At 33.8% G+C, this 17487-nt stretch overlaps 3 protein-coding genes across 3 annotated transcripts; 1 reads left to right on the top strand and 2 right to left on the bottom strand.

Annotated features, from left to right (window-relative positions):
- Positions 1-3: 3 nt before the first annotated feature.
- On the bottom strand, positions 4-4249 carry LOC133172558 (uncharacterized). Its single transcript, XM_061307511.1, has 3 exons — positions 4201-4249; positions 3788-4035; positions 4-135 (listed from the first exon to the last, which is right to left on the bottom strand). Exons 1-3 carry the CDS (start codon positions 4247-4249, stop codon positions 61-63), a joined length of 372 nt encoding a protein of 123 aa, XP_061163495.1. The 3' UTR covers positions 4-60.
- Positions 4250-5700: 1451 nt separating this feature from the next.
- Positions 5701-7622, bottom strand: LOC133196350 (uncharacterized). The gene is made up of 3 exons (XM_061332262.1): positions 7592-7622; positions 6199-6494; positions 5701-5899 (listed from the first exon to the last, which is right to left on the bottom strand). Exons 1-3 carry the CDS (start codon positions 7620-7622, stop codon positions 5783-5785), a joined length of 444 nt encoding a protein of 147 aa, XP_061188246.1. The 3' UTR covers positions 5701-5782.
- Positions 7623-14485: 6863 nt separating this feature from the next.
- LOC133188168 (uncharacterized) lies at positions 14486-16737 on the top strand. The gene is made up of 3 exons (XM_061323553.1): positions 14486-14985; positions 15314-15457; positions 15669-16737. The coding sequence occupies exons 1-3, from the start codon at positions 14712-14714 to the stop codon at positions 16121-16123; spliced, it is 873 nt and encodes a 290-aa protein (XP_061179537.1). The 5' UTR covers positions 14486-14711; the 3' UTR covers positions 16124-16737.
- Positions 16738-17487: the final 750 nt, after the last annotated feature.

Genomic DNA, 17487 nt, shown 5'->3' with positions numbered 1-17487 from the left:
ACTTCGAAAATAGTTGAGACTTCAGTGAAGGGAAAACGTAACCGTCGACAGAGGGCTTTCCTATTGAGGTGTCATAATGGTAATCGTCCTCTTAATGGAACCAAGCGCTCTGTACGATCTACAGAATGGAGGTTCCTTCTGGAAAGCAAGAAACAAGAATTTTAGTTTATGTTTTTTTTTATTTTGCAATTGTCCAACAAAAACTTTTTTTTATAATTGTATTAAGATTATTAACTTATCAGTCATTACTACACAAATACCTTTATGAAAATATAGTTTTAATTTAAAACATTTTGGTTTATTTTCATACCCTCATACTAGCAAAGGTTAAATAGAAAAAATGTAGGAAAAATATTTAGTGTTGATTTCTAAAAGGTTTCAAAAGTTCTTGATTTTGAAGTGAAATTTCTTCATCACAATTTCTGGAATAAGTAAACGCTCAATAATTTCGACGTATAAACTCGATTAGCTAAATGAATTCAGTGATAAAAGCAAGAATTTGTCACATAACTCACCGGAGTTGCACTGCTATGACAAAATACTAGTACATGTAATTTGAATTTAAAAAAAAAATTACGCAATTTCGATTTTTTTCTTAAGAACCACTGAGCCAATTTCAACCAAACTTAGCACAAAACATCCTAGAGGAAGGAATTTAAGACCTCCTTGAAGGGGAGAATCAAGAAAAGGCAAAAATAGGGTGTTCATAAAAAATATCCTTTTCAAGAAATACTGAGAAAAGATGAAACTTATCTATAAGCTTCTTGATATTGTTTTGAATCAGAAATGGTCAAATCATGACCCCGTACTAGTTTAGGTGGGGCCACAATATGGGACCAAAGTTTTACATTGGAATATATATTAAGGAAAATTAAAAATCTTTTTCAGAGGAACTAATGAGGCTGAAGAAATTGAAACTTATGTATACACTTCCTGGCATAACAGATTCTAAATTGTTCAAATCACGGGGGGTAGCGTGGGACCACGATAAGGGATCAAAGTTCTACGTGGAAATACATGAACATAGGAAAAAAATCTTTAAAATCTTCTAGTTTAATTACTAGTAATAAATTTGGGATCATGCATTCCCAACTTGTATGAATTTAATTTTTTTCATCCAAATTAGGAACCCTGGGGATAGGATTGGGCTTAAGGTCACATTTTAGGAATGCATTTTAGAATATTTTTTATGCCCCCGTATCGAAGATTCGGGGGTATATAGTTTTTGCCCTGTCCGTCCGTTTGTCTATCTGTCTGTTTGTCCGCAAAAACCTTAACATTGCTCATAAATTTTGATTGGTACGAGCTATGGCTTTCATATTTCACATATGTATTCCTTGTGACAAAACCTTTCTATGGGTACCATCATATTTGACCTTGACCTCGGAGTTTGACCCAGTTTTACAAAATTTTACCCAACTTTAACCTTGGCCATAACTTTTGAACAGTTGGTGCTAGGGCTTTCATACTTCATATGTGTAATCCTTGTGAGAAGATCTTTCTTTGGATGCCAACGACATTGACCCTTCGACCTTGGAGTTTGACCTACTTTTGGAAAACGTTAACCTTGGCCATATCTTTTGAATGGTTGGTGCCAGGTTTTTCATATTTCACATGTGTATTTCTTGTGAGAAGGCCTTTCCTTGGGCACCATTTATTTTGATCATTTGACCTTGACCTTGATGTTTGACTTACTTTTGAAAAACTTTAACCTTTTCCATATCTTTTCAATGGTTGCTGCTAGGGCTTTCGTATTTCACAGGTATATTTCTCAAAACAAGACCTTACTTTGGGTACCAACATATTTGATTTGCATTAGAGAAAGTTTAACATTCGCTATAAGTTGCCATACGGGGGGATCAGTGTTTCACAAACATATCTTGTTTTTTCTATAACAGCAAGGTCATGATATTAATAATGATTTTGAAGTATCCCCATGAGTTTGGAATGTCATGACCCCTTTAGTCCAGGGTGGTGTCACAATAAGGGGTCAATTTTTTTTTATTTAAACAAATACGGAAAATAATCTTTTGAATATATGACAAAGAACAGCAGGGCTCGGGTGACTTGGGTGTGTAATGTGGCCCTTGTGCCTCTTGTATTTCGATATTACAGTGTCTTAGAATATGCTTCTTATTCCGGTGTCAAACTATGAATCTTTTCGTTACTCAAGATAGGCATTGGGATTATGATATAAACAAATATAGCCCACGTGTCATATTATTGCTTTCATATCATTCTGGTCTTGCTGGGTTTTTTTAAAAAGTGTTTCTTTACAGTTTTCCTAGATTTTTATGAAATGCATGTGAATTCCTTACTTTATACCTACCCTTTTCATGATTAAAAGAAATTAAATTTCACTCCAATCACTCCAAAAGGTTTCTTAAACATTAATATTTACAAACTGTACCCTTAATGTGCTCGGAACTATTTTTAAAGATTCTCTCTCTCTCTCCTTTTTTTTTTTTTTAACTTTTACTATTTCTATTGGTTCAACCCTAGCCCGCTCTGCATGATTTTAAACAAACTCCATACATTACCAATTTTATTACGATCAATTTCTAAGAAAGTTTTTCCCCAGTATACACGTAATTTTATGTAAAACTTTAAAAAGTTTTTAACTTGTATTGTGGGCCGGCCATGACTCGGAAAAGGGGGGGGGGGGATCTTGACTTTATATGATTAAGCTTTGCCAAGATGTTCCTTTTTTAACCAGAGCTGACTTCCAACAAATATATTTGAAAGTTGTCTGGTGGTTTTTGAAAAGGAAAATATAAAAACAACGGACAGACAAACATGGCATACATGTATTTTCAGATCAAGTGAGCTAAAATGTCTTTTGTTATGGTAATGCAATAGGAGTGCTCATGAGAAGAAAACTGACAAAGGTGATATAGATTGTCCTTTGGTATTATATAAACGATGCTTCTCATTTTAGAGTACTTTTTTGTAAATATTAAACATGTCCCAGGGTATACATGAAAAAAAAAACGTAAAGCAAGAGTTAACACAAATATTGCAATTCATTTTGAGTTATTGAACAATTATTCCACATGACACTTAACTGTTTTTTCCCTATTTAAAATGAATCATTTATTATATTTGTTAAATCCCTTAAATTCACTTGAGTATCTATTGTACCCTTATTCCCCTTTAAAGGATTTATTTTGGTACAAGATCCAACGGTACCGCCACTTGTGGACGGAGCTACATATCTAACACCCTGCTTCAATCGGCTTTTCTTCGACTGACTCCGCCACGCTCCATACAGTTACGAGCCACGCGAGGAGCCCTGAGTGTCATACGAATCAGTGACATTGTGGGTGGAGCCAGTTTCCGTTTAGCGGGAGAGGGGTGACAAGTATGAAGGTATATCTTAAAGAGCAAGCTTTATTTTGATGCCTGTGGTGTATGAGTGGTCTGATCAGTGCAAAGAGTTTACCTATAGGTTCTGAAGTCAAAGATAGTCTTAATCCTATACACAGAGTAATTTATTTGATACATGCACCCCCCTACCCCCCAAATATAGTCATTGAAAGAAAATATAAACAAGTCAACCACAATTGCAAACAAACTATAAATTAACTATAAATTGAAGGTCTTCAATATAAGATTGAAATTAAAGACATAATCTTTTATTGATCTGAATATACATTTCTTACTATAGTGAAATGAAAAGAGTTCTATAAATATATCACCATCAAGTTTCTTCAAAATGAAAAAAAAACCTATACAATTCAAAATAGAAGATGCTCCGCGCGTGAGCAAACATGTCATAACTACCTACCCCGGGGTGCCTGATCGTTTCGTCTTCCGGTGGTTCCACATCGTAGAAGTGATCATATTCCCGGATCTTGTCGTACTTGTGAAACTTTATGTCTGTTTTTGGCACATACTCCCGCATTTTGAACTCTCTTTGCTTTGGGATATACTCCCGTATTTTTGGTAAATATGTCTTTGGTTTGTATTCTTTAGTTTTGTACATACCAGTTCTAGAGTCCAACAAGTCGGAGCGTGAATCATGATTCAAATTGCCTAGAAAACATGTTGCTAATTATTTTGAGGTAATTAACGCATATCCAGTTAAGTTGTACGTAAGCAATAGAATATTTTATCCTTTCATGTGGTCGAACCTTAGAACGTTAAAATTTGTTTATTTCATAAATAACAAATAAAAATGAAGTTACTATTTTTACTTACCTCTGGCAATCCCAAGATATACTGCCCCTTGTTTTGGCGAATCGGCCATACCCTGACTCGTTTATCGAGCAGTCTAAACCAGCTTTTACACTGCATGACAAAGATCCTGGGACGAATTTAACAGTTTTGTTGGGGATGACTGATTTCTTTTGTGATTTTTTTAAATTCACAATTAAAACAATCACGAAGCTGCTCTTAATGATCGTATCATCGTCATCAAACAAACAGCCATTGAGCATTGTTTTGAACAGACCCCCCCCCCTCGAAATTCTTAAGATATTATATACATGTATACATTACTCCACCTATGAAACACAAAACAGACATACTGGGTCTTAATTTTTTATGAATATGTCCGATAGTGTCACATATATTCATATACTAGTTCAGATATAGGTTAAAACTCAATCAACCTATGCGTATGGTTTGTAAAGGAAAAAAGGCCAAAATCGTTTGATTCTACGAAATAGTAATATACATTTTTTAAGAGAGAACAATTTGAAATTTATATCTTACTTAAATCATTTTCCCTAATGTTACATGTATCCCTCTTCTCGCATCTGTAATTAATAAATATTTGAACGATCTAAAATTTCACTGAATTTTGCTTTGAATTCTTTATATTTGGGGTGGGGGTGTCCCAAAATTATTATAAGGGACAGTCCAAATCCAGAGTACTCTAACAATAATTTCGTCGACGATGACGCCCTGGTGCAATAGCGCGATGACAATGATGCCATATGGCACCATGACGATGATTCAATAGCACGATGGAGCGATAGCAAACATCACTTCATCGTCATTGTGCCATCGCCATCTTGCCATCGCAGCATCGTCGCGCTATCGTGCTATCGCACCATCGTTATCGCATTATTGCATCATCTCATCATTGTCATTGCGTTATCGCCCCCAACCTCAATGGTGCGATAGTGACCTACGTGGTCATAATTCCATATAAATCCAGCTTTGGAACACTTACAGATCATTTCATTTATACCTAAAGCATTAGGTCTTTGTTGGATCTTAGTTGAAGCATATGCTTTAGGTCTATGGTTGAAGTATAAACCAAATTATAAATTACGTTATGATCCGTTATTTTTTCCATCGTTTTACATGTATCTAATTTCTTCCCAGATTGATTTGGTCTTCTGCCATTCATCTCGGGTTACAGTCCAATTCTTTGTTAAAATTGGACTGTAAGAGTAAAGTACTGGACTGGTGTTGTTAAATATTGGACTGGTATGATTACATATTGGATCTTTTTAGCATTCAAGAAGAGAATTTTTACACATATTGGAATATATAAACAAAAGAACTGATGAAGTCATAAATTATTTTTTAATAAATATTCATATACAGTGTAAATAAAGATTCAAGCACTCCAGATGATATATGCAAGTTTTGAAATTGACTTTAATTATGCATACTTGCATGAATGTCATCAATTCTTGACCCAGTGCAGGTGTACATGTAGTATTGCACACTGGTTGTATATACGGAATATCATGCTTGCATATGCTCAAAATACTGCACACAAAGCGTTCTTTGTCGACGTATACCATGACCGGAAGCAGGTCTCTTGTCAGCTGAACACAGAGTAGCTATGTTCCGGTGATGCTGTGCTTACTTGCGCCAACAGGTTGGACCTCCTGATGGTTTCCACTGCACTGTATGGCAGGGGAGGAGAGGGTTGGCGAGACTAAAATGAATGGATGAATGATTTTTTTTTTATTTTTCAATTTATATATATGAACTTGATAAATCATGTTTATTTTTTTTCCATGACTGATGAATCATGTTCATTTTTTCACATTACTTTGATTCTGTATTGAATTCTATTCAAGGTGGGTCTGGGCTTTCAAATTTTCTGCCCTTACTTTAACTTGTTCTTTTTCGTGATTCCAATGTAGGGAAGATACACATATACAAAGAGAAAAGGAAGAAAAGGAGAAGCAATAATATGTACTTGCAATTGAATTATAAATAAATGAAGCTTACTGGAGGTGTTTTTGGTTTCTGAGGGGGTGGTGTCGTGGCTTTCTTTGTGTTCTCTTTCTTTGGTTTTTCGTGATATATCTTCGACATGACGTACACGTGATCATAAGTATGGGGCTCGTATACTCTGCTTTCACGTACTGGTTTGATGGTATGTTTGTATGTGTGTCCTTCGTAAGGTTTGGGAGTGGAACATTTCTTGGGCTGATACGGTTTATTTTTATTGGACGGTTCGTATGTTGTTGCTTTATACATTCCATTCTTGCTTCTAAGAGTTTCTCCAAAATCATTTGGAACACCTGTGTGAAATTTTATAAAAAGTTTGTGTAATGAGTTCACTGTGCTTGTATCATTTTTCCTAAACTTTCAGTCATTTGTCAATGATTCTGTAAATACTTCCTTGAAATAAATTTCCATGACCATGACTCTCTTTATATTTAAGTAACAATGCAAGAAAATATCAGAAAAAAAGAAATTCAGTTTATTGGTGGATGTTTAAGTTATTCCTAGCCCACCCCTCCTCTGCCACAATTTTACTACTAACCCCCCCCCCTTTTCAGAAAACTACAGTAAAACTCGGTTATAAGGAAGTAACAGTAAACAGAATTTCGCACCCTACACGGCCTACAGTATAACCAATGTATAACCAATATTCTTTATCATAGTGCAAAGTCTCATTCGTGAAAGTTTTATTATAACAATGATTTCTTAAAAAGCGAGTTCTTAATAACCGATATTACTGTACATTATATCCTCAAATTTTACATCATATGATACAGTTTAACTATCGTAATTGTTCAGATAATGACCGGTCTGCTGGAATCACAAACATCATGTTAAACCGTCGTAATACTGGTATTCTGGAAACCTCTGCCTTTAACTACTGGGAACATTATTTTTTGATTAAACAGGGTGTTTGGTGGAGGGGGAGGGGCTTAAAATTAATCAAAGTTGGAAATAGTAATTTCATATAAAAGAATGTAAAATTTCGATCAATCATACGTAAAATGTAAAGAGTGAATGTAAATACTGAATGGTAATAAAGTATAAATAATGTAGGCAATAAAAAATGTAGGTAATGTGATAAGTCTTATATCACTAATTATTTCACTAAAAAGATTTCCATTGATATATTACGTTATATACAGTGTATGCTATATAATTAATCTCTGGTTTTGTGTCTGTCATAAAAATACCTTAATTTTTGTTGCTCAGAAATATCTGTGAAAAAACATTTTGAAATACTTGTATATTTTAAAATTTTACAGTACAAACATACTAAATATTAAGACAATAAATTGCTTAAATCTGTTGGCATATCATGATATAATTATCTTAAGTTTCTAAGAATTGTCGATATTTAATTTATTATAAGTTGATATAATGAATTATTTACCAGCAGATAGAAGTAATTCCTTGGTCCCCATGACAGGAACTGCCTTGTCCTGTCTTCTAAAAATACCTAAGTCAACATTACGTGTTTCCACGTAAGATTCTACATGTTCAAGTGGTAAACCCGATTTTTAAACTCCATTTAAGGTATCAAATATCTTCAGGCTTTCCATAGATGTTTCATATCTAGATGAATAATTAGACAATTATATACAAGTTTTAAAAGGACATGCTAGTTTTTAATTGTGCATGCGATTTAAATTTGAAAATTGCAAACAATGAAGAATGAAACATATTATTCACCACTAAGGTACTTTATCAGTAAACCTACACGAGCATTATTAGTATAAAGCGTAATTTTAGTCAAATTGTATGACAATAGGATTCAACCATACTGGGAACAGGGGGAGTTCTGACAAGAAAGAAGGGAAGTAGCACTTGATGTCGTGAAGGTCATCGACAATGAACTGTTTGGTCAAGAGTCGAAACTCGCTTACATCTTTCCTGTGTGGAAAAGATTTTGAAGTCGGTGTCCAAGGTATATGCATCAAAAATCAAATGGAAAATAGCAGAAATGCTTGCAAACCAATTGCAAAGTGCCACTGATCTCAGTGGTGGATCCAGAATTCTTCAAAAAAGGGGGGAGGGGAAGGGACGAAGCCCCAGGAAGCTCGTGAGTTTTAGTGATTTTATGAAACTGGTTTTTTTTTTTTTACTTATTTAATTAAGCTATACTTTTCGTATAATTAATGCAATATCCCACAGCAACAAAAAATGATTTATTAATCTTATGTATGTTTTGGTCTCGAAAGAAGGGGGAGGGGGAGCGGGCCCCATGCCCCCCTCTAAATTCGCCAGTGGTTCTAACGTCTTGTTATTTATGCGTACTAGCTGCCGATATATAGGTACTTGTACTTTCCATAATTATTTTTGTAGCTATTTTTTCAGCTTTTGCTATCTTCACATCCATCTGAAGGTCAAGATCGAGACCATACCCTTCTTTTTTCAGTCATCTCGCGGTTCTAGATCAAGATTGTCTCATCGGGGTCACCAATCAAATGCCTGGGACTCGGAAAGAAAGTATTGGATTTACTTCTGATGTCTAGATTTTTCCTTCAAGTCTGTATAATTGAGCAGGACAGAAATCAACCAATTTGCAAAATACTAACTTGACGTGCATTTTAGCATAATTATGTATGGTACGTCAAACGTAGCAGTGTTCGATTTTTTTCCATTTGTATTTTATTATTTTCCATTTGCATTGTATAATTTTTCATTTGTATTGTATAATTTTTATCAATATTCTATAATTTTCCATTTGTATTGTATAATTTTCTATTTGTATTCAATGTATATTTTTTCATTTCTATTGTATGATTTTTATTTGTATTGTACAATTTCCATTTGTATTCGTTCATTTTCCATTTGAATTGACTAATTTTTCCATTCTATTATATAATTTTCCATTTCTATTGTATTATTTTCCATTTATATTGTATGATATTCCAATTGTATATTTTGTTATTTTTTCATTTGTATTGTATAATTGTCAATTTGCATTCTATAATTTGTCATTTAATTTTGTATTTTTTCTATCTGGAAAAATATACAATGTCAATGGAAAATTATAAAATTAAAGAATACGAAAGCAAAATTATAGAATATAAATGGGAAATTACACAATACAAATGAAAAATTATGCAATACAAATGGAAAATTATATAATACAAATGGAAAAGTTCGAATATTTGCAATATTTGACATATATCTGTAATTTTTCATATTTTAAACTCACCTTAGATGTCCATCTGTGGGGTGGGTTTTTTTCAGGAACTTTCCAGAAAAGTTGAAACTTATATGTAAGCTTGCTAATATAGTGTAGATTCTCTAAATTATTTGAATCATGGCCCCCGGGGTAGGTTGGGATAAAGTTTTACATGGGAATATAGGGGGAAAATCTTTTAAAATCCTCTTCTGAAGAACCACTTCACCAGAAAAGATGAAACTTATGTATACGCTGCTGATATAGTGTAGATTCAAATTGGTGTTCAAATCCTGATCACCGGGAGTAGGGTGGGCCACAGTAAGGGATCAAAATCTTATTTTTTTTCATGTCCCCGGTATAAAATAGCCGGGGCATATAGTGCTACCCTTTCAGCCCCGTCATTATTATTCCGTCATATAGAAGTTTGTTTTCCGACTTTTTTGGGGGGCCTAGCCTTTAGATAGTGAGCTGATTTTTTGGTATGTTTCTTTATATTGATGACTACTAAATAAAACCACGGATTCATTTCACCAAAGCCTCTCTTAAATGTTTTTATTTCTAATGCATCAGCTGGGCTAATTCTTATTTACATACAGGAGGAATTAATTTGATGACTTACTGATCAAGAAAGAGTTTCATGTCAATTGACCCATTTTCACCGTAGTTATTGTCCATTATAGACTTTGAAAATTTCTTATAATTTCATGAGTACTTTTTTTCTGACCGACCCCCTTTTTAAGTTATAAATACTGATGTTTGGTATTTTTTTTTTAATATTGAAGACGTATTAAAGGACTTCTCGCATGTTTCTAAATTATTTGAAATTAAAAGCGTAAAACGTTCCTTATGATCACAGTTTATAAATTTTGTGTTTTTGCTGCAGATAAACCGCGGTAATTAACCAATTATTGACTCAAATGAAAGCCCTGAATGAAAAAATTTAAGTTAATTAGATAGCGATCACGTGACCCTGTGACGTCAAAGGCGACAATGGCTGATCAGCTCTATAGTTAATCTTACTAAATATACGCGATACAACATGAATATTCTGCATTGTGGACGACCACATCAGTGATTTTATCGATATGAAATTGAATATCCAACCTTATATTTTAGAATTGTCAGTAAGAAAAAATCTGAAAAATCTGTTAACATTGTAAAAATAGCAGCGACGATATCGAAGAAGACGCGGCGAAGACGAAGAAACTCGCCATCACAATACAATTTGATTTGTCATCTTATCACATGTATTAACTTGTTCACCAAATTGTTCACCATTTCACACAGCTAAAGAAAGTTATTTTATCTTCAACTGATTCAAGAAAAGAAAAGCAGTGGTATAATATTTTATTTTTTGTCTCATATCCACCCTTTGTTATTTTCATATCCTTGGACTACTTGTAAAGGGGACAATCGTACCACACTGTAGACCCTAGGGTAAGGTTTGGGCTAAAATCGGGGATCGCATTTTATATAATGCATAACTTCTTCTCTATAACAGCAAGTCCATATGTGTTGATTCAAGTTAATGTCGTGCCCCGTGGGATGGGTCACAATATGGGGTCAAAATTTTACATGTGAAGGAAGAGGAAATAAAACCTGCTAAAAATCTTCTGAGGAAGAACATCAGCGCCAGGGTCATTCAGGTGAGCGTTGTGGCCATTGAGCCTATTGTTAACAATGTGAAGTAAGTAAAACACTGGTATATTGTTTAGGTTCATAAAAAATAACTTTTAAAGAAACTTTATACTGATTTTAGTATGTGGAGACACGTGCAAATACACCAGCGGTATATAAAGATGTATTATCGAAAGACTGTGTTGTGTTCAATCTGCGAAAATTACAACAAAAAACAAAAACATAACATATGGAATTAGATTAAACCCATATACGACAGCCGACTGCTTACTGCCAACTTCCACTGCTTATAGATGATATTGCCTATTTTGTTATCTTTGATATCTTTAAAGGATTTTTATCACGCATGCTTGAATAAACCCTATGATAGCAAGAATATTACACTAATAACAAAAATTAGCGGATTCAGAAAATTTTAAACGACGAAGACAAGGAAGGAGTATTTCTGTTAAAAACATCTAATTCCCACATTTCTTTGCAGGCAAATTTTGACCGGGGGTGGAGGTGGGGTGTTAAAGACATATATAACGTACGAAAAAAAGGGAAGGAGATTATCTACTATACTAACGAATTGAATGCAAACGAAACATTTATTGATGACAAATTAACGAAATTTTATCCCCACCAAAATTTGTGCTTCTACAGTATATATGAAGGTAAGACAATTCTTAAGCGGAGTGGAGGTAGGGGTGTCACATACGACAAAAGAACAAACTTTAAGTAGGATCTTGGGAAACATTTGTTGGTATACATGTATATGTATTATACTACAAACAATTGCAATTTCTTAAACGAGGCAAGCTATTGACAAATAAGTAGATGAAACAAGAATATCAACAGTCTCGTTTAAAGTCAACATTTCACAAATTCTATAGTCGATACAATGACCTTGTCAGCAAATACAATCTGTCATTAAGTCAGATGTTGAGTGACGTTTTTCATACAAATTGTTAGGCCATTATTTTCACACTGAATTACCTATGCAGATTTTTTTCAGCTTGCCATGACAAGGAGCACACGGCGGGTGTGACCGGTCGACAAAGGATGCTAAACTCCTCCATGTCACCTGATCCCATGCACCTCTGATGTTTTTAGAAGTCCGTGTTTGCTCAGCTCCAAATGTGTATTTTTCAATTGACTTTTGAGCTTGATTATACTGTTTATTAACTTTATATTTCATACTAGAAATACTACTGAAAAATAATAGTAACTTTTGCCTAGGGTAAAATATCTAGTAATATCTAATTCTTTTAGTGATTTTTTCTACACTATGAAAAATGAGAAGTACATGTATTTGTGAATTTTTATATGTGTTTCATTTTTAAATCAATTTAATGGCTAATACCAGGCGTGTAGAGACATGGGGGCGAGATCTACCGATAAATACCCAACATACTATACAGTTGTACTCCTCAGTCCTCAATAATGACCTTTTTTATTACGCGTAGATCCCCCCCTCCCGCCTTCCAGCACTGAAATTGCTTCCTTCCCTATATAGGAACAATTATTTTTACATAGAGTGAAATACTTTGTAATGTCTACAGAGAGTTTGGAAATAAAACTCTAAAGGGTCTCAGAAATCATTTTACTCATGGCAAAGGAATATGTGATTTTTTCCTTCGTGTTTCTGGTATATATTTCTTATCGGCTAGGGCTAGGGTTGTCAGGAAATATTTTGTTTTCTTCCCAGTATTGTAATCGAAAATGCGTGTTAAGAGTGAGACAATTGGTAATACCATCTATAAGCAGTGGAATTGAGCACTTGGCAGGGACGTTAAGCAGTTTTGCTGTCGTATGTGATATTCCAAAACAGCTAAATGTATTAACGATGTGGGTTCTTGTCCTCATGCAGGATATTTTTTTTTTATTTCTGCATATGACAAGAAAGAGGATGGGCGAACAAGGAGTGCAAAATGCCTATAGTTTCAAATGTATGTCATTTTTAATTCGTGAATTTAGTATTTATAGAGTAAAGTGCATAGTATAGAAAGGTATGAAATTACGACAAACAAAACTTTTCTGTGGAAAATTCTTTCAGCAAAAATCATTCTATGATTTTAAAAAAAAGTGGTATTCTTGTGGTTCGAACTAAGGAATAAAAATCCTGAGCCCCTTTTTTTTTTTTTTTTTTTTTTTTTTTTTTAAATCTTAGAAACTAAAACGATAACCACTACGATAAACATCTCGTGACAAAAAGCGGCATTTAAATCATGTTTATGAAATGACCATTAAATGTAAATGGACTTCAAATATTTTTCGGAAAGATGTGAATGTTCTGTCATAAAAGTAATATTTTTTTTTTTTTTTTTTTTTTTTTTTTAGATATAGTGGGTTTTTGCTCTTTTTTCCTGTTAACCGAAATATGAAGTTTTAAGCATACTTTGAGTATAATCTTTCAAAAAAATGGAGTGAAGACCCACTCATATGGAAAAATTGTGATATAGTAAGAAAAAATGTTCAATTTTTGCCCTTTTGGTGTGTTTATGGTATTTTATAGACTGATATTTTCAATCTTTGCGAGGCTGCAAGTTGCAGATTGTGGGGATTTTACTTAAAGTATGCGTTAATGTTAAATTAATGTTAAATGAAACATCAAAGAAAATTTTGTCAGATTTAATTTTTCACTTTCTTGCTCGTCACACAATAGACATTTTGCTCGCTTTGTTCGCCCATCTTCTTTCGAGGCCACCAAACTGCGTTTTAATTTAATTCCATTTCTGTCAGTGGGGTTTTAAATTAAATTCTGCAATTTTCAGAATCGGCATCTTTTGCTTAGAAGAAAATTACACTTATATATAAAATTATTTCAGGGACATCATCGGAGTGAACGTAAAATTATAGACCATACCTCTTTAGGTAAGAAATCAATATGTATTTTTAAATGAACAGTATATACTATATATGTGGCCATAAAGTGAGTAATAATTTCATTTTATCACTATAAGTTTCATTTCAAAACACTATTTTTATATGAAAAAAGAACTTTTTGTGGGATAAATTTTGGCCCATTTTCCATAACCTTGTTCACTAAATCACCCAGAATTTTTAAAATTTTCTTTTTTCTAAATTAAATGCTTTGTAAAAATGATATACTGAAAATTAAGAATGATTTATGAAATCATCAGCTCAAAGTTTTTAACCTCAAAGTTCTTAATTTCTTTTCAAATTTGTGCCATAAAATTTCACCTCACTTAGAACTAATGTATGCCATCACCTCAACAGATAAAAATGTCTTGAAATTCTGTGAAGAAACATTTTTCAATGAAATATATAACAAATTAGGAAATATTATACTTTTTTCATACAATTCTACTCATATCTTGATTTTGTTGAAGTAAATATTGATGTTGAAATAATATAGGTAGAATAATAATAGAGAAACAATCTGATTAAAATCAGATTGAATGGAAGAAAAGACACCTATATTTTTTTTTTCACAAGAGCCAGAGTTAGTTCCCTGTAATAAAACTGTGACTCACGACACCAGGTGGCGCTTATTACAGGTGCGTTTCAAAACATGGCGTAAGGTGTAACAATTCTGGTATGTTGACAAAAACATGACATAAATGGAGATTTAGCGAGCAGGTTTACTTTTTCAACGCCTGTTTTTCGATATTTCAATATAAGTTAATTTTCTGAGAATTGTTTTTAAACGGCAATCATTGAAGGCAAAGGTAGACCCGGTACCTTCCCAAGTACGGAAGTAGTACCGATTCCCAAAATGACGGACCCTATTTCGAACTTCTTAAAAAGCAAGCTATTAGGGCTTGCATCCCTACTCTTGTTGATAGCAACCATGGCCACGATAACTGCGTGTCTTCTGCCGTTTTGGTTCAGTCTAAAGATGCACCTTGTGTTTGTCGAGGACAGTAGACCCGAGGCGCAACAGAGTTCTGTGGACAAGACAATCAACTGTGGTCTGTATTTCCTGGACGAAAATAGGTTCATCAACACACTGATGCTGGACAAAGCAGATAATACTCATTTCATGCCCGGTATGTTTATATTTTATGGGTACAATAATGAACATCTTACCAGGGACAGAATTATCTTAAAAAGAAATGGGTTGGATTTGTTTGGGATTTTTTTGTAGACTTTTTCGGTGAACAGGTGAAGAGTATTTTTAAATGTTGATATGTCATAGATCCATATTGAATAAGTGTTGTCGCCACTTTGAATAGGTGATAAATACTGAAATGCAATAAAAATTAAGACTACATCTTGAATGAAGACAAAATTCTTCAAATTTTATACTGAATCTTTAGTCTTTGACCCTATGTCACTTTTGTTCTTGTAATTATGATTACACTTGCCTTTATTCAGCCCTCCTACGCGTCTCCCAGCTGCTGTACCTCCTTGGTAGTATAGGGGTCGTGCTTTGCTGTGGGTCTTCATTCATCCTGGCGTTTAAGCAGTATGCCTCCCCAACAGGAGAAATGTTTCTGGCTGCAGGAGCAACTGGATTTTGTTAGTGTTGTAATTTGCCTGTAGAATTTTTCAGATTTAAAGAATAGTTAATTAAGAATTCCTCCTGTGGAAAACTTAATTAAAGCTTAACTTTGAACTTTGCAAATAAAAAAAAAAAAGAAGAAAGAAAAAGTAATAAGTTAATAGAAAGAAAAAACTTTTCTTCTTGTAGTTGCCTTCATTTACTTATTTAAGTCTCAATTATTTTCAGCCTTGAGTCAAGTAATTGGTTGTATCCTCATCCCCCTTCATATGGCCTTCTTCAGTCACCAAGCCTGGCAAAACTTTCCTGCAGAAGACTACATTCCTCTACGTTATAACTACTATACCATCCTCAATGCCCACCCAGATATGAGTCTAAACTTTGGCTATTTCATTGGAGGAGCTGCTGCCCTCTTGAGCTTGGTTGCAGCTGTTATGTTATGGATGCAGGCTTGCTGTACCTATTGTCACCTGAAACGGGTCAGATATAACATGTTGCGAGAGAAACCCGATCTGGGCTCTAGCCCCATTCCAACCAAAGGCTCATACTTTAATCCTGGATTTGTTCGTACGTCACCCATGGAGTATCCTGCTGTAGTTCAGTCAGCGCCAATGCCCCAGTATGCCCCAGCTGTGCAGTATGCGCCACGTACAGGGTATACTGCTACAGAGCTAGATTTGTAATTTCTGTATATATCATCCGGACATAGTTGCATTCCAGATTATGGTTTATTACTTTCAGAAAATGTAATCTCTAGTGTACAGCACTTTCTCATCCGTGGAAATTGTATGATTTTCATTGAATATCTGAGTTGTATATATATTATTATACTGGCAAGATGACATGCTTTTATTGATTCAACTTTGATTTGATTCAGAAATAAATACTATGCTAGTCAAGGGATCATATCTATCAAGAATGCTTGGAAAAATAAATGTAATCTGATGAAAAAAAGAACAATAATTGTGCCATATAAATCAAAAGTACTTGTGTAGAAGACACAGCTGCTTTAGAACTTTGAATTCTTATAAATAAATTCTACTATACATGCAGTATACATGGTTCTTTCAATATAGAAAAATTAAACTGTGAAATCTACTTATAGTAGGAATTTCAGCTTCTGTAAAATCCCTAGTTTTACACATTAACTGGTGTTGTGATATTTAAACAACTATTCACACACTATATTTTAAGGCAAAGTATAATTATGATCATTAATGTACATATTTTTCTGTCCATGTCATTATTTGGTTCATAATGTATTTTAATTGAAACATTCCATAGTCATCTTTTATATTTACGAGTTGTATTTTATAAACCTTTAAATAAACAAGCTACAAACACTATTGTTATTTAATCATTTGGTTCCTAAATTTAATCTTTTTCAGCTCTGTTATGGTATTTGTGATGCTTACTTTCACAATTATTTAGCCTTCATTGGCGGATCAAAGGGGGGGGGGGGGGTTGGAACCTCCTCCCTTTATTTTTGCAAAGTGGAGAAAAGGAGAGGGGGTAAAACATGTTTTCTGGAATAGATGTTTTTTTTTACGTCTCGTACGTTTTGAATATAAACGTAGTTCAAAACAGCTCGATAAGCCACAATCTCTGCTCATATTTCACTTGATAGAACCTCACGTATTTCCTTTCCTCCATTTCCCTTCAATATCCCTCCTTTTCGGCGTTTTCATTTATGAGTATTCTACTTCTTTTTATATATATCTTAAGTAACATGCGAGGTTCAATTTGATATCAGATTCTGACTATCTTTGGATACGTATATATCTTTTCAACAAGTCATTAAAGGGATTCATAAGGCGTGAGGTTTTCAGGAAAATACAGTTAAAATAAACAAACAGAAGTTTGTCAAATTCTCAACAATTTTTTTCGGGATTTTTTTTAAATATTGCAAATTCATTAATTTTAAGGTTACAGTTGTTTTAGGATTGTGTTCGTTCTTTTTATTCGGACTGGAGGGTACCTTTTCAAAGGATTAAGGGACGTAAATCAAAGATATTATTTACCACGGCCTAAGATGATTTTTCTCTCC

Source organism: Saccostrea echinata, unplaced genomic scaffold, assembly GCF_033153115.1.
Source record: "Saccostrea echinata isolate AGI-Se365-2 ecotype Australia unplaced genomic scaffold, CSIRO_AGI_Sech_v1 ptg000001l, whole genome shotgun sequence".
Lineage (NCBI taxonomy): Eukaryota > Metazoa > Mollusca > Bivalvia > Ostreida > Ostreidae > Saccostrea > Saccostrea echinata.
Note: the sequence above shows the minus strand (reverse complement) of the source record. Positions and strands in the feature narration are given on the sequence as shown.